Source organism: Poecilia reticulata, linkage group LG14 (assembly GCF_000633615.1).
Source record: "Poecilia reticulata strain Guanapo linkage group LG14, Guppy_female_1.0+MT, whole genome shotgun sequence".
In the NCBI taxonomy this organism is placed as follows: domain Eukaryota; kingdom Metazoa; phylum Chordata; class Actinopteri; order Cyprinodontiformes; family Poeciliidae; genus Poecilia; species Poecilia reticulata.
The window spans coordinates 6,130,959-6,148,683 of record NC_024344.1 but is presented as its reverse complement, the minus strand read 5'-3'; the positions used below and the strand labels follow the sequence as shown (position 1 = coordinate 6,148,683).

The following is a 17,725-nucleotide window of genomic DNA, read 5'->3' as shown; positions in this document are numbered from 1 at the left end:
CAAATTATTGCAAGAATCTGAGAAAAAAAAACAATCAGAGGAGCTGAACATCCAATTAGCCTTTTATGATAAGACCTCACTTTTAATGAAGGATCATGTTATTATTTTTAACCACGAAGCTTAGTCCAAAAACTTGCACAGGCAGGTTACATATTTCACACTTGAGCATTTATCTGACAAAGCTGAACAAAAACAAATATATAATCAAGAGTTAGGCACAGGTTAAAAGAAGGAAAAAAAACATTTGGTACAAAAATAGTTTATTAAAAACAAGTTCCTATGGCTGAAATGTTGACGATTTCATGTCCATGTCTTCCATATTGAAAAGAAACCATAGAAACATCTGTCATTTTCCAAACCACTAGGAGTTAAAAACGTTAAAGCAACCTGTATCTGTGGTTCTTTTTGTGTCAATGTGTTTCAGATACGCAAATCACAGAATATTAACAACTATTACCATTAAACCTTAAAGTCATCAGTGGCAAAAGCATATTTACAGCAGTGTCCTAGGCAGCGGCCTTCATTTTTCAGCATTTCTGCTTTACACAACTCAGTGTAAAATTATCAGATTGTTGATTCTGGGCTTCAAAATAAAAGAAATTTGTAATGTTATATGGTGTGTTTTCAATTGGGAAACTAGGTTGTTTTTGAAAAATAGTTTTGAGTTTGACAGACAACTGTGCTGAAAGGGGACAAATCTGACAATCACCACTTGCTCAACAGTAAAAATCATAAAGCTTATAAAAAAGAAAATAAAGAAAATAAAGCAGGCAACAGAAAGGTGAGGTAATTCAACAATTTTCTTTAGTCTTCTTTTAACATTGATAGCATACATCTTTGTTTTAAATTTCTTACAAATCAAACTTGTCTCTTTTTTACAGATTGAAACCAAACCTGTGTTTTTAGCCATTTGTTTTAACAATTATAAAAATTTAAAATAGCAGCAGAAAATTTATAAACTTGGAGGGGAAAAATTAGGCATCCTTATGTTTCCTATGACATTTAACTTGCAAACATTTAATATTTGACCACCAAAATATCCAAAATGTATCAACATTTTTGACAAAATTTTGTCTTTTTGACAAATCAAACCGTTTTCTTTTTTCTGACGTTTTTTTTAATAGCTGTTGTTCATAGTTCCAGTTCTGGAAACTATTTTTAATGGAAATATCCTAGCTGAATCATGGCCAATGTTCATTTATGTAGCATTAGATTATATTCTTGAATATGTAAAAGATGGTAAAACTTCTTAATTTTTTACATCACGTGTATTTCTCTAATTAGTCATATTTTCCTTGTTTTTGCCTTAAAAGTAAACAAAATAAAAGAAACACTTGTGGTAATGCCGTCAAATAGAAATAAAATCCTTTGAGCTAGTTAATTCATAAAATCATTAGATTCCGTCTTTTGGTGGTAAAAATGCCATATGCAGTGATAAGGAAAAAAGATTGAAGCCACCATTACAATACATTCAATTTAGATCGTTTTCAGTGTTGCAGATTTTAAAAGTGAATCCATAACAGAACTTATTTGTTGTTGAGAAGCTCCTTCCTCAAGGTGATGACATGAGAGTATGAATAAAAGTGGAACAACAATAATTTCCCTCATCTGTGTACAAACTATTTTAATTAAAAAAAACAAGTAAATATCCAACTATTGATCAAAATGAAACCAAAATGCCAGGCCAGATTATACTCGTAACGTGATGTTTCAACAGATCTGGTTTCATTTGTTTGACAACGTGGTGGGAGATGTGTTACCGCCCAGGAACTGTCAACGATCATCTGACCAACAGTCACTAGTTAGAACTCAGACTATTACAGTGAACAAAACATTTTTCGGAGTTTCCCTCATTCACAGCAGTCACAGGTTGAAGGTCTAAGATGCTGCAGCATCTTTTTCTTCTTTTGTTGCTGTGGACACATTTTGAGCCGGCTCTTTAGACTTGGAGGATTGGGGATTATCAGCAGCTGGAATCAGTCCGGCGAGTAAATGTTCTGACTCTTCCTTCTTTTTAGTGGCTTCCCCATTTGGCTCTTTCCTGGTTTCCACCGTAACCAGAGGAGTCCCACCTGGTTGCTCCGTGCTGTTAGAGCTCCGAAATTTGTCCATGTTTTCCAGTTCGGCCAGTCGATCATCTTTATCCCACCGCGACGTCCTCTCTCGTCGCTCCGACCGTCTCGGTTTGTCTGCTTTGACTTCAGGCGCTCTGGTTTTGTCCCGGCTGCCTCCTTCTCCTCTGCTTCTTTCTCCTCCCTCCGCTCTGCCTCGATCTCTCTCCCCATCGTCACTGCGGCCTCGATCTCTGTCTCTATCGAGGCTGCCTCGCCTCTCTCTCCAGTCCCGTCTATCTCTGTCCCGATCTCGGTCTCTGTCTCTCTCCCATCCGCCCCCACGGGAATTTCCTACATCTTCCTGCCAACCTCCGAGCCTGTCCCGCCCATCCATTTTGTCACTACCCCCTCCTCTGCCTCCATCACCAAAACGTCTTCCCCCTCCAAACCCTCTGTCCCTCTCTCTGTCTCTGTCTCGATCCCAGTCTCTGTCCCTCTCCTGTTCTCGATCCCTGAATCCTGGCCTGTCACCCCTGAGCGGTCGGTCTTCCATTTCCTCCTGCCCTTCGAAGCTTCTAGGACCACCTGGTCTTGTAAACGGGGCAGGACCTTGAGGGGGCGGGACATGTCCTCGAGGGAAGGGACCTCTCATATTATGTGGAGGGGGCATCCCAAATCCTCCTTTAGGTTGTGGCGGCTCGTGGCGCATCATTTGAGGATGTGGCCCCCTGGGTATCAACTGTGGCGGGCCAGGGGGCACGTTGGGGTGAGGTGGTCTTTGCCCTTGGGGTGGAGGGAAACGTTGCATGTGTGACGGTGGTGGACCCTGGGGGCGCTGGAGTGGCATCATACCAGGTCGGGCACCTAGTAGACCCCCAAGAGGGGACTGGATGTTTCCAGGGTGTCCACCTGGACCTGGAGGTCCGACTTGGGGTCCCCCGGGATGTCCGACTTGGGGTCCGCTAGAATGTCCGACTTGGGGCCCGCCGGGATGTCCGGCTGGAGGACCGCCGGGATGTCCGGCTGGAGGACCGCCGGGATGTCCGACTGGGGGCCCGCCGGGATGTCCGGCTGGGGGACCGCCGGGATGTCCGACTGGGGGACCGCCGAGATGTCCGCCTGAGGGACCGGCGAGATGTCCGACCGGAGGACCGCCGAGATGTCCGGCTGAGGGACCACCAAGATGTCCGACCGGAGGACCGCCGGGATGTCCGACCGGAGGACCGCCGGGATGTCCTACAAGAAGACCAACGGGGTGACCACCAGTAGAATTAGTTAGAGGTCCACCTGGAAAACCTCCTGGAGGTCCTGTTGGGAAAACCACAAGTAGTTAAGATCGCTGTGTTTAAGTTACTAAATAGCTCAAACCCCATTATTTTTTTCTTTAGTCAACCGAAGGGAAACAAAATTACTAACCCATGTGCCCCATTTGGTGGTTAAATAAGTTTGGACCCTCCAGGACCTCATCATTTTTCTTGGCGCCCTGACCTGCTGGGTCTTGAGGCGGGTCATCAACTCCACCTTTGGAAGGAGGTATTGGACCGAGGGGCATAGGTCCCGAGGCAGGAAAACCTGGGGATATAGCAGCGAAACCCATTAAGATTCACTTTGACCAGAGTGAAAGACACGCATCCTAGTTTTTAAAACTACTGCAAATAGTAAAAGATTATTGGCAGCTACCTGGAGGCATTTGCAACGGGTTAAAGCCAGGTCTGATGAAAGGAGGAAGGGGAATGCCTGGAGCAAAGCCAGGTGGAGGCATCCCAATTGGGCCAGGAAAGACCGGAGGTTGCAGGGAACCCATAGCAACCATTGGCTGCTGCAATGAAGGGACCTGAGAAAATGAATACAGATAATTCGACCAGTGCCATGTAAACATTAGGTAACACTAAGCAAAATAAAACCCATTTTGTGAAGGACTATAGTAACTGACTGAAATATGGGTCTCTTACTTCAGCTGAACCATAATTTATAAAAAAAAAACATTTCAAATATAAAAAACTAATAATTTCAACTATAACTGTAAGCAGTTATAATATAACCCAACAGGTTTCAACCCCCAATGTGTTTCCCATCTTCCTCAGCGTTGTTAGCGATCTGCGTGTGTCGACCAAGACGGCAATTCAGCAGGACGGTTTTCTGTCCCGAAATGTTTCAAATGCAGGACAGTCCTGAAAATAATGTGCCTTCTAGTTTTGGAGTTATAATCTGAAACACATATTTCCTACCACAGCACCACTTACAGGTGAATGTGGCTGAATATTTGTATCTGAGTAGCGGTGTGGATAATGAACACGGATACCAAATACAAGTTGTAAAACGATTTGGAGGGTAGGTTGCAGTACAAGTTTTAGCAGAGAAACATAAGAAGAAGAATGGAAAAGTGAAGTAAAAACAACAGGGTTCACGTGACACGAGATGATCGCTGTCAAATGAAAAACGTTGCGTGATGCGTTGTGGGAGAACTCAAATAAAAACATTGTCCAAATGAAGCATTTCTCAGATTTTTTTTTTTTAAAGGAACCATGATCATATATTTAAGACCAATGCAGTGGAGGCATGTGTAAAGCTTGGTGAAAATAAGCAGTTTTTGCATGACAAATTTTGCAATTTTCCAGCGCCACCCAGAGGTGGACATTGGAAAGAAAACTAGCTAGCCATTGTCAATATTGTGTTTGTAGTTGAAGAAAGAAATTGGTGGATTTTTTTACAGTTTCAAAATTATGAACAATTTAGTTTTGTAGCAACGTGTGTAGTGATGTTTAATCAGCTATTACATCGTAATTGGGGAAAAAAATAAATAAAATTTCCACGATAACCTTCTTTTTGTTTCTTCCTTAGCACATAATGTGACATGTTTCTTTTTTCTCAGAATTGATGGTACGGGGCGAGATTGGTTTTGGCTAATGCAATTTTCTTGCTTCCCTGGTGAAAAATATTCCAGATCCACAATTTTTGACACAGCACAGTGGAACATCTGTTGGAGAATCTTTCTAAGAAACTTTGCCCACATCAATTTTGTAAACGTGACTTCTGGTTTCGGAGTTATAAGCTGAAACATGTATTTTCTACCATAGCGCCACCTACAGGCGAATGTGGCTAAATATTTGTATCCGAGTCCCGTTGTGGATACTGAACCTGGATACCAAATAAAGTTGTAATTTTTAGGGTGTAGGGTCCAGTGTGACTTCCAGTGGAAAAACATAAGAAGAATGGATAAACAGAGTAAAACCAATAGGGTTTCCTGCTCTGCTGTGAGCAGGCAAACAGCCATGCCTTGCATTGGCCGTCTGTGTTCCTTACTTGTACAGGATGAGAAGCTGCAACAGCCATCGGTAAGACTTGTGCCTCCTCGGACTGCTGTTGCTCAGAACGGCCATTGTGTGTGGGTTCCTCAAGGTGGTCGAAGGTCTTTCTCATGCTGCTCCAGTCTGCAAAGTCAGTCATGATAGTAATTACTAAGTAATAAAGCTAACTAAATTTAGTAAATGGTAAACTGTAAATCCGGATTGTTAAATTAGGAATAAAGATATGTGTGTGAATTTAGTTTTTTTTTTTTTTTTTTTTTTTTTTTTTTGACTGTCCAGTCACATTAGCTAAAACAAAATTAGTCTCAAGTCTCAAAATATATACTGAGGAGAAAATGTGTTGTTCTGGTTCAGTCATTTTGAACATAAATATTTATCCTACATTAGTTGTTTTTTTACCTGGTGATAAGGTATCCATATCCAGCATTCCTCCCTCCTTCAGCTCCTCTAACTGGTCCTCTCTGACTTTAGACCAGGGTACGTAGGTGACACCCAGCTCCACATCCCAGTACTGTTTAAAATCAGGCTTTATACCCTTGTTCAAAGCCCAAGCAATCTGGTAGGAAATAATTTGATTTAAATTTGGATTTGTTTCCAGAATTTTTTCTCAGTAGCATATGCAGAGACAAAATAAATAAGACCCACCTTAATTGCTTTCTGGTTAACTTTTGACGATCCTCTACTGAGTTTCTGCAATGCTCTGTAAGCATCTTGCCTGTGTATCATGACAATGTAAGCACAGCCTCTTGGAGGAATCATCTGAGAAATGACAGAGAAAAACAAAAAATGGTTAATAACTAAAGAAAGGTGTGCCGATCGATCGGCCACCGATCATAATCGGCCGATTTCCATGAAAACGTGTATGATCGGTGATCGCCGATCACGGTCTCTTGTTGCCGATCACACAAACCGATCACCTGCATCTCATTTCGCAGCCTGCCTGTGCAGCTGGTCTCCTCTTTCCTTCACACTGCGCAAACGCACAGCAACAAATCCTAAGCGATGTGGAACTATAASGCACTGAGTGAATGGGGAAGTTTGCGTGTTGCAGCGGAAAATTGAAGCACGTCTAAATGCATCAACACGACGAATCTAATATGGCATAAAAACAATGGCATACTTAAACAATGCCACTGTTTAAGTACAATGTAGTTTGGCTACATTGAGGCTCACTGCAGTAAAAAAGTCATATGGAGGATCAGATAGCAGATAAAGCAGCACACAGCTACAAACACTCACCCGGATTAGCATAACGGTCAGAAAGCTAAACAAATAACCCGCAAAATTATTTAAGTCTTCGAGCTGCGATGTAAGACGCTGGTTCTGCTCTCRMTGTTGAACCGCTGCTACGCGCTACAGGTAGTAACATTTCACAGACGGAGCGCCGCTTCTGCTCCACCTGGTAGTGACTCTCACACCAAACYTCTGTTTAAAGCTGCAGCATCTAACTTAAAAAAATACATTTTACATATGTAAAACTTTCGCTGTCCTAACAAATAATCTCTGAAAAAATAATCAATCTCCTCCCTGTTCTGCATAATTACTCCGCTCAGTCAGATACAGCCACTCAGAACTAGCAGTAATCAGCTAGCCGCCATGCTATCAGGAAGTTTTCATTCAGTAACTCAGTCAGGATTGTTTATTGTAATGGAACTTGTATTTGCCTTTGAATGTTAAGTTTTATACTTGAATCTTTTGGCAATGTTGAGAGGTTTTACTTTGACTCTTTGATAGGTATTTTCCTAGAACCTACATAAAAGAACCACAGACAACGTATATGAATTTTATGACAAACTTTGCAAAGGAGAACAAACTCTATCAATTGCTCCTCCGAGCTGTTCATAGAGCGTTCTGAAAATCTTTGGGTAAAGCTTGTCTTTTATTTTCAAACTTCAAAGAGGGAGGATAGGCAAGMTAGACAGCAGAGAAAAAACAGCAAAGGTCGTAAAACATTTTACCTAAACACAGCAAAGGTCGTAAAACAATTTACCTAAACAACTAGCAACCCAGTTCCAGATGCGATATCTGATTTACGGCCTGAGCCCGGTTCAAATCTTGGTCAAACTGTTTCACCTGAAGATGAACAGGCAGCTGTGACCCCCCAGGTCAGTTAATACACACACTAAAGAAGAGAACATTTTAATCTGCTCTAACATCAGACTGAATATGAACTAAAGTAACAACAAAATGATAATACCAAAAAATCTCTAACACTCTTTACATTATTTAGCCTCTTCAGAGCCTTCATATGTTTTCAGTCTGTTAAAGATAGTATTACTGATAGCAGTACAATTTGCAGAATGCCTGTTTTGTTTTGTTTTGTTTTTTTTTCTTGGAAAAAGCTATTTAAAAGCTTTTATCTAAATTAAGGTTAATTCATGGTTCCTTTTTCCACATAATGTAACCGTAGTGCTTATGATTAAAAAAATAATTATGTGATTGTTATCAGTGATCGGCCCTCATGGGTGATTGGAATCGGCAGGAAAAAACCTGATCGGCACATCTCTATTAATAACCATATGAGAACCAGTTTTTTCTGTCTGACAAATCAATTAACTGAGCAAGGACTGTCTAATGACAACAAAGGAACAATATTTCTTAAAGATAACAGTATAAAGGTAAAGTACCTAACAATACAAACATCATCTTTAAGCGCTACTGTCACAGGCACGGCATAATCAACATTTAACAGAGATGTGGTTTATGGGGAAGCTTCTTCAGGATTAATTCAATTTTGTACTGTTTTGCCCTCAGGTGAGGGCATAAAAAATCTAATTGGCCAATATTGACAAATGGGGTTTGAACACATAACAGCTTAATTATAACCTACCAAATAACGCATCCAAGTAGACTTTTATAACTGTGATATTGCACACATTGAAATTGCATTGACGACAGTTACAAGATGTATTGGACATGAAGTGTTTTACAGTTTAAAAACAAAGAAAAAAAGCAAACAACAATTAAATGCACTAGAAGATACTAAATAAGTAAAAATTTACGGCCCGGGGGATTATGACCTTGTAGGCAATTTTGTGATATATAATTTTTTTTAAAAGAAGAGTTATATTTTAATGATTTCTCAGCTACACTCCATCCAAGTGAGATTGTGAATTTCAGGGATCCTTCCTGTTTAAATAAAGTTACAAAAAAAAACTTTTAAATGAAAAATAAATAAAAAAATTATAAATCTGACTGCCAAGAGGCTTATGGAAGCAAAGTTGTTGTTAGAAAATGTTTTTAAAAGAAATGCAGCTTTATTCTGCTGACTGTCATTGGTTTTTATGAACAATCAAAATGAACCTGAAATTATAAAACTTCTTCTTTGATAGTAGCTTTTATACCTGTGGGCCTAACAGAAACCTCGATGTAGATCATTGCTAGTGTTTCTAGGGAAAAAAATGTGATATGAGCCAATTATTTGCTCTTTCTGGGCAAATAATCAAGATTAAGTGGGGAACCTTCTGATTACAGCTGCTGGTTGAATAATAAATCTTCTATAAACTTAAAATAAATACAAAGCAGGACTTATCAGTGTCCATTAAGTAACTAAGTTAAAAACATTGAAATTCTAAAGCACACAAATTACTGTTTTAAGATTAAATATATCTGATCCAAACAAATCAACTTACATTTATAGATTCAATCTGTCCAAACTCTTCAAGCAACGAGGCGACGTCTTGCTGTTGAGTTCTCTTGTCCAGCTGACCCACCCACAGTGTAGTACTACAAACTAAAGAGGAAAAATACATCAAGCAAGAAATTTGGCAATATTTCAAGTTAAAAGATTTAAACAAATTCTTTCGTTCGCAGGAGGGAAAAAAGGACAAATAAGTGCAGATTTCAATCATTCCTGTGATAAATAATCTCCTCCGTAACCTAGGTGATGACTCACTGCTCAGAGTCTCGTTCTTGGGAGGCGGAAGGCCTTTCTGCCGCCGCTCTCTTTCTCTCTCTCTCTCCCGGCGCTCCTGTGAGCGAGAGCGAGGTGAGTGGTGGCGACGATCTCTGGAGCGGGAGCGAGATCGCCTGTGCCTGGACCGTCGGGAGCGGGAACTGGACCGAGACCTTCTCCTCTTTGGAGATCTGTGTAGACAAAGGAAGCTTTGTTACCAGGAAACTTCTTTTTGGCAGATTGTCATAAAAATACTTAGCATCCATTTCAGACTTTACCTTGAGCCTGAGTGGGACCGTCGACCATGCCGGCCATCTCTCATTGATGAATGGTCCATATCCACTGAGGAGTCCTGGTGAAAAGATGAAAAAAAAAAAAATCAATGAATCAGAAGATGACCAAACCAGTTCTTGATTAATATTTAACGTTTATTAATTTATCTTAAAAGTCAAGGAATTAGATTTATGTTACTGAACTGTTTCTCAGTTTGAAGAAAAACATGAATCTAAAACTAAAACTTGTTCAAATCTATTTAAAAGAAAACAATGATTTTGAAGAACATCACTTCAGGCTGCAAGAGAGATAAAAGACTTTCAGCAGGTACCAAGAAGGCTGTAGGTTTGATTTTCTGGCTTATAAAGCTCACACTTGAAAATTGGAAATTTTGTCAGCCATTTGTAAGCCTTTGAATCTAGTTAAGCATCTACACAGAGTACACACAAAGATGGCGATTAGCATCTTCTATGTTAATCGCTAAAATAAGATTTTGAAGACTGTTTCTAATCTCTGTAATGATATTTGTCTCTTATTTAAATCAAGGGAAAAAGTGTTTCACTGCACCTAGATGACTCTTCCTCTGCTCCTGCTAGAATTAATGACCTCTGATGGCTGGAAACCTACCTGTTGTTGCTGGGCAGCGTTTTGAGGAGGGTATATCCCTGGGAAGCCTGGAAGCCCAGTTGAACCGGGAATGTGGTGCCCTGGAAGAGCGTGCCCCATTGATGGCATGGCAACAGGGTAGCCTTGTCCTGGCAGAACAACACCACCCTGCAGCTGACCATTAGGAGGCACCGAAACCTAAAGAAGAGATCTGTAATTAATATCCAATACCAATCCTTGCATCTTACATCAGAATTAGATTTGTTCAGATTTTATTCACTTTTGTCTTCTTAAAGGTATCTGTTAAATTGATGAGTAGTAACACCACCTCATATTAAACAAAAATATAAAATATTCCTGAGTGGCAGATCCTGACTAAAGAAATTCTCAAGATATTTTTGAGTGTTTACCTTAAACAAAATTTTAAATCAGTCAGACCTACTGTACAGTTATTTCTTTCAGTACATCAAAACATTTAATCCACTTGTTTGATAAAGAATGCAATTCTTTTCCATCTCCATTAACTGATGTTCACACCTTAAAACATCTGGTGTAAAAAATAAAATAAAAATGAACAATGAAAGTCCAGCGTTACTACCTGCTGTGTGATGTCTTGTGAGAGATTCATCATCTGTGTATTAAAGTGCTCCATGTGCTGAGGAAAGACTGGAGGTTGTTGCATACTGCGATAAGAAAAATGCATCATTATTAATCCCCCTTGATGTTATTTGTAAAGGCTATGCTACTCAGAATGAGGGTGGGGACTCACAAAGAGGGCTGGGAGGAGGCTTCATCCTTTTTAGTTTCCTCTCCAACTTCTGGTTCATCATCGTAGTCAAAACGATCCAGCAACTTCTGAAGGAAAGACAGAAAATCAAGCTGTAAATTCTAAATTACAGTTTTTTTAGTTTGGTTTTTACAAAAAAAATTAAAACAAATTCCAAACACTGGACTCTGAAGTCTTTTTTTGTAAACATGGCTTATAAAAGATTTTTTTTAAATCTGAAAAGTGTGCATTCAGAGTGTTGTTGGTTTGTTTATTTGTCACAAATTTAAAAGCCATGCATCCTCCACTACTTTGTGTCTATCAATAACATAAAACCCCAGCAAATTCCATTTAAATTAGCGGAAAACTGAAAAAGTTCAAGGCGTATAAATACTCTGCAAGGCAGTACGGGCTAGAATGCAAATATCTGTCACCATGTCAAAAGCGGTCTTTTGCTGGACCGACTGGGTGGAGTGGACGGGTGGAGGAGGCTGAGGCGAGGAGAGGTGAGGCGCAGCAGCAGCCGCAGCCAGGCCAGTAGGCGCGCTTTGAACTGGCATTTGAGCGGTCGGCAGAAGAGGCTGAGTGTTGGTTTCAGGCTTCACCGCCTGCTGCTGAAAGTTCTGGAGCATCTGCTGGAGCTAAGAAATACAAAGTAGAGTCAGAAGTTTCCATGACGACAACAGAAAGCAAATGAATGAAGCTATGTCAGGTTTCCATGGGTGTAAACACACCTGCTGGCCCTGCGAAGACTGGAAGAGCTGTGCAACGGCAGCAAAGGCGTCAGAGTTGTGTAGTGGAGGAGCGGCTGTTGGGGTGGAGTTGGCTGTTACTACGGTAACAGGCTCTTTGGCTGGAGATGGTGGTGAACCTAAATGATGAGACAGTTGGGAGTGTTTATAGGTGGCACAAACATGTTTTTAAAGGTGCAAATGCTCATTCAGTAAAAATACTTTAGAGATAAAACTGTTTCTATAACGTGGGATTTAAAAAGGACTTAAATTACAACTCACCTGGCTCTTCTGTGTGTGTGATGGAAGCAGCACCACTGCCAGAACCTGCAGCCATATCCAAGAGCGGCTGAATAACCTCAATCTTAAACACTCCGTTCTTCTGCCACAGGTTCAAAACCCGCACAATCTTACTCTACAAACAAAGAAAAGAAAAGAAATGAAGCATCATTCCAGAAAATTTTCCAGCCTTTCAGAAGATTTTTTTTTTCCACTCTTACCCGGTCCTCTATGGGACAGAGACAAAGGTTCTCGAAGGTTCCTGTGATATTTTTGGTGAACCTCGGACCAAACACGTCTTTGTCTGGTCCGAACTGGTGCCTGGACTGCCTCACAATGGAATCAACCACATACAAGCCAGCAACTTTATACTCTGGCTTACACTGGAGGAATCAAGACCAAGGAGACAAATACCTTTAAATTACTTATGTTTGTTGAGAGGAAAAAAAAAGTGCTTTTCAAATAACAAAACCAGACTTACCTTTTTGATAAATTTTTCCACAATCTGGACCACGTGTTTGTAGAGCTGAAAAAAAAGGGATCAAATGAGTGTTTTCAGCTTAATGGAGGCTAAAAGAAATGCAAACCTATTTTTAAAAGCAGAAAACATGAACACAAAAATATACAGCACATAAAAAACTGTTACTTACTTTCATAGCTTTTATGGCTGATTTGGTGATGGAGATCATCTTTGCTCGAGATATAGGAGGCTTGGAGTCCATCAAGGAGAATAACTGCAGAGTGGAAAAGATAATGAAAGGATGAGATGGAAAATCATGAAACAGTAGAATGGACAACACCAAATGGAGCGAAAATAAATGAGTTTCAGGTCAAATTCTTATTTTATTGAAGTACGTCCGTTTTTCACATGATACACTAAAATAAGGCTGTATTACTTTACAGGCAAATGTGTTGGACCTAAATGTAATTAAACTTTCTAAAATATAAATTTGTTTCCTCAAAAATCTCTTATCTGTTGCCATTATTGATTACTACGCACATTTTTTTATATCTCGTGTGGTGGTTTTATCAGGTTTTGTCAATAAACGGAGACAAATATTTACTTTTTTTTATTATGTGCTGCTTGAAATGTTTTAAAATGAAACTGAAAAAATATTCTGAATTTAATGTACTGTTAAACATGGCTCTTAAATAATAATCTGAGCTACCTGGGACTGAAACTATCTGTTCAGTTTAGTGGTTAAGATTTGTACTGATATTGTAATAACACAGTTAGCCAAGAGCCTGAATGAGTTTCTCACCATATAATATCAATGAGATAAAATATCATGGATTCCCCCCTACCAGATATCCTCAAAAATAATAATAATAATAATAATAATAATAATAATAATAATAATAATAATAATAATAATAAAACAGCAACAGATTAATGGGAGACATCAGTGGTGCTACTTTAGATTTCACACCAAAACCGTCCATGTTTCTCACAACCAGAGTTTTCAAACACATTTCTCTGTTTTGTAAGTGAGGGGAAAATGTAGTAGTTTCGCTTAGGCCTTGCCATGTGCAATAGGTGGGGGAGGGGCAGTGCTGCATTATTCTGCACTCCATGCAGCCTGAGAAAACTTAGGTGACACAAACCTTTTCTCCACCAACTCATTAACAGGACTTTGAACCTCTAGAAAGTCACCACTGAATGTTAGAAACTAACATTTTAAAATCTCAACATACCTTTAAATTGTCCCTATTCACAGTCTGCAAAATAAATGACCAGTATATATTGTCTTGTCTCACCATCTTTATATTTTTCTACTAACTTGATTCACCTTTAAAGAGATAAAACCCAAAGCAGGAGAGCAACTCTAAAACTGGCTACTGTAAACTGGACTGGCTAACCAGGTTTGTGCGTATACGCTTCATTCTGTTTTTAAAAAAGTTTTGGTTACAGATTAGAGTTTAACTCAGATATATAGAGAGCCCAAAGCAACCTACTTGTTGCTGAGCCCTGCCAGTCAGCTGGCTGAAAGAAGGCACCAATACTTTTTCCTTGTGTTCTTTTTGGAAATATAGTCAGAGATAAAAATAAAAAAACACACACACACAGTCATGGTGTTGAAATTTAAGGAGAGCCAACCAGTCAAAGTGTCCATCAAAATAGAAAAGTAAATAAATGTTATTCTGTATAGAAAATTACTCCAACTGTGATTATGTCATTATTTTATTGTTGATTTTCCTGGCTTAAATAATCAGAATTAAATAGCGTAATACATTTTGGTTTAATTACTGTGGCATCACAAAACAGTAATACTTCTACACGTTTCTGTGATATCGTGTGAATCTCAAAGTAACTGTAGCAAAGCAAATCCTGATTTTAGAGTAAAAGAAAATCATTATAGATTCATTTTTCATAATGAACGCCCCTAAAAGAGGAGATAATCTCATACATCATCTGAAAGCAAAATAGCCACTTATCTAAGGTAGAAGGAGATGCATAAAATCTGACACACAAACCCACACTTTCAGCATCACACGACAGAAAATAAAGTCTATGATTTGCCCTTTTAACCATACCCTAGTATTCTTACAGCTGTAATTTTGCTTCAGGTGAGACAACAAATACTGCAAAGATTGCAAAGATCGCAGGAATGGCAACAACTTCGAAGATAAATATCTTGCAAGAGGTCAATTTGAGCCTCAATAATAGATTAAGTATATAGGCTCCAGCTTTGATAACCGTGTTAAGGTAAAGCTTACTGAGTAACAGACATTGCAGGTTCTGACTGGGCTTCCAACAGCATGAACAGGCCTCAAAGAAACTTACCGTGTCTGCTCTTTGAGAAACACCTCGCATGTTTATTATTTCAAATTAGCAACAATAAAACCCCTGTAGGCCTGCAGTCCGTTTGCATCACTGTGTTAACTGGAGAGTATGTTTGCTAATCGTACTGTTACCAGCAGCAGTGTTTGGGACCAATTCACTCCCATTAGCATCACGGAGGATCATGGTACCAATGTTTACTCTGTTTTCTGAGATAACCGAGTGGCTTCTTATTGCACTAGAGTAAGGCATCCTGCTATTCAATGTCATACCACCCCAGTTGACGAAGCGCAACACTAACATTAACCCAATTACAAAAACACCAAGAAAGTCCAACGGCTAGCAGGCCCCCTCGTCCGACCTGCTCGGTTAGCTACACAGCATCACAGCACTGCTGTGACCACATCCACCAGCCACGGTGACTTCAGATTCTGAGCGAGCCCAACGTGCAGCTTACCTCCTGGTTAAAGGCGTTCACGGCCTCCATGATTGCCAGATGCACCTGGCTTCTCCCTTTACTCCAGAAATCCTGGTCAAAGCGATGTTTATTCCAGGAAAGGACGGAACAACATGTCCGCTCCCCGGTAGCTAACGCCAGTTAGCCTCGCGTTGGGTCGGCGGGCACAGCAAAGCATGATGGGATTCGGTGGTGTTGTTCTTGGGTTTGTCCACTAGGTGGCAGGGTACTTCCACTTCACTTACTGTGCTGCCTGAAAAAAGAATATGAATCGTTTTAATAGTTTAATTGTAAGTTCACTTAGCAAGTTTTTATTTGTCAAAAATGGTAGGGGTAAAAGTATGCATTTGCTTAAAACATTTAAACAATATAGTGTCTCCAGCTGAGAATTGAAGTCCTTCTTTGTGAAAATAGGTACAAGAAAACTGCACATTTTAGGAATCAAAAAATTAATTGATAGAAATATACCAAGAATGATACAAGTAAAGGTTTTAGTATTAAAGTATAAGTGCAAACCTTAGTATTAATGTACTTAGTCTAAGCCTTATCTATATACTTTTCAAGAAAAGCCAAGAATACTTCACTATACTGCTCTGACGTATGTAAGGTTTAGCTTAGAAAAAGTAAACTTCAAGTACACTGCCTCATTTTTATCATAAAATAATTATACTCATAGTGCATTAGAATAGACAGTTTAGCTATTATCACATGGTTGATCATCTAAACTTGGTAGGTAAAGCAAGAAGAGGAATAATCTGAGAAACAGCCAGTAATAGTCAGAGAAACACTCTTTAGTAATATGGGATAGATTCACAACTTAAGTGGAAAAATCTGCTTCACAACTTTTAGTAGAGAGTTTAAGAGAGCCAACCTCTATTTGAGGGTGGGTGAAAGAAAAGTCACTGCTAATCTGAAATGGCAGATTATACTAGATTGTATTTTAGAGCTATCAGAGTAAAGGCATTGAACAATTTTTCTTGCCACCTTTATTTCTAAAACATTACTTGAAAATCATGTTTACTATTTGTTTCACTTCACAATTTTGCATCAATTTGTCGTGATTCATCACAAAAAATTTCAAATCAATACATCAAGGTATGCAGTTACAACATGCAAGTTGTAAAATGAATTTTACAAGGCACAGTATCTGCTGTGAAGCCAAACAGTAACAGAAGAAATTACTCCATAAGCACTAGTGCCACAGTTCCCCACAGATATGAATGCAAACGATTTTGCGATCTCTGTTCCTGCAACACAAGGTCTTTCTTCGAGGACGCTCCTCACAGCTGTGACTCAAAAACAGAATTATTTTTAAAATCCACAAGGATGTTTTACCCATACAGTCTGAAATCCAACAATAATGGCTTTTACAGCAAGAACTTTGATTTATTCAGCAAATATCAGTATCTAACTCTCAACTCAGGAAGCATCTATTTTTTTTACTGTTCCTTCCATAAAATTTGCCTTCATCTACTTTTGAAAGTAGGTCTGCCTGTGTAATAGTCATCTTAGAGCAAGGTGTTTAAAAAGCTACAGACACAAAAGACGTGCAGAAAATTGTAACACATTTTACCCCGTGGGAAGATCAAATGCTTTGTTTTAAGGGCTAATGCAGGTCTAATCGATGAGATGCTTGAGGCCCTTGTGTCAAGACAATTACAAAACGGATATAGATTGAATTTCACCCAAGACGACTGCGCTGCATTTTATTGTAGTGCAAAAAGTCTCCAAAAGATGTCGTACTTGTACGCTCCATATCTTTATTATGTCTAGAGTGAATTATCAAGAAAGCATGGTCCAGCAGTCTTGGAAAAAGCAGCATGTGGTTTAGAATTGCTAAAGCCATTCTGTTTAGAGATCGAAACTGAAGCATAGCTACGCACAAAAAAATTCTAATAATATACAACATTTGAAAATAAAGTGAATAGATTTATTTATTCAATAAAAATGTAATTAAAGCAACTGTTCAAGTATTTGATACTGATTAGATTTTCTATAAAAAAACAAAATAATTTTTTTTGGCCGAAGATTGCGATGAGTGGCCCCTCCCTGTTCTCCTTTGGATGATTAAAAATGTTAATTAGGCCACCTTGTTTACTCATAAGTGAAATTATTCTCTGTTTGTCTGCTGGACTCAAGTAAACATCTAAAATAGATAGGATAAATTTAATTCAAGCTTAATATTGATTATAGCTACCTTGAAAAACAAAAATCTGTATTTATTTATTTATTTTTATTATTATTAAGAAAAGGGCGGATTCTTAACGCACAGAGAGATGCTTACAATAACTACAATGCCAACCCAAATACACGTTAGTATATATATTTTTACAAATCCTATGAGCTCAAATGTTGATTCTGTAACAAGTCACTTATCAGGGTTACAAATACATTCTTTGTTCCTGCACATGTACAATGTGAGCCCACACAGCGGAGCGGCGGGGCGGTGGTACCGGTAGACTTGTTGTTCCCCGTTGTCCGTACACACACTCCACCCACCCTGCGCTGATTGGATACAAAAGTACCCCCGCTTCTATCACGGTGTTTCTTTTTTTCACCCTTACACTGGGCAGG

At 39.2% G+C, this 17,725-nt stretch overlaps 1 protein-coding gene across 2 annotated transcripts; it reads right to left on the bottom strand.

Moving 5' to 3' along the window:
* Positions 1 to 50: 50 nt before the first annotated feature.
* Positions 51 to 15,340, bottom strand: scaf4a (SR-related CTD-associated factor 4a). Of its 2 annotated transcripts, none has more exons than XM_008427228.2 (19): positions 15,152 to 15,340; positions 12,563 to 12,646; positions 12,394 to 12,438; positions 12,134 to 12,295; positions 11,916 to 12,048; positions 11,637 to 11,773; positions 11,337 to 11,543; positions 10,906 to 10,991; positions 10,735 to 10,819; positions 10,158 to 10,334; positions 9,536 to 9,609; positions 9,258 to 9,448; positions 8,995 to 9,095; positions 6,008 to 6,121; positions 5,762 to 5,918; positions 5,358 to 5,485; positions 3,735 to 3,888; positions 3,471 to 3,626; positions 51 to 3,362 (listed from the first exon to the last, which is right to left on the bottom strand). In XM_008427228.2, exons 1-19 carry the CDS (start codon positions 15,179 to 15,181, stop codon positions 1,879 to 1,881), a joined length of 3,705 nt encoding a protein of 1,234 aa, XP_008425450.1. In that variant the 5' UTR covers positions 15,182 to 15,340; the 3' UTR covers positions 51 to 1,878. The 2 variants fall into 2 exon arrangements, with proteins under 2 accessions (XP_008425450.1, XP_008425451.1); XM_008427229.2 differs by having other exon boundaries at positions 10,906 to 10,988.
* Positions 15,341 to 17,725: the final 2,385 nt, after the last annotated feature.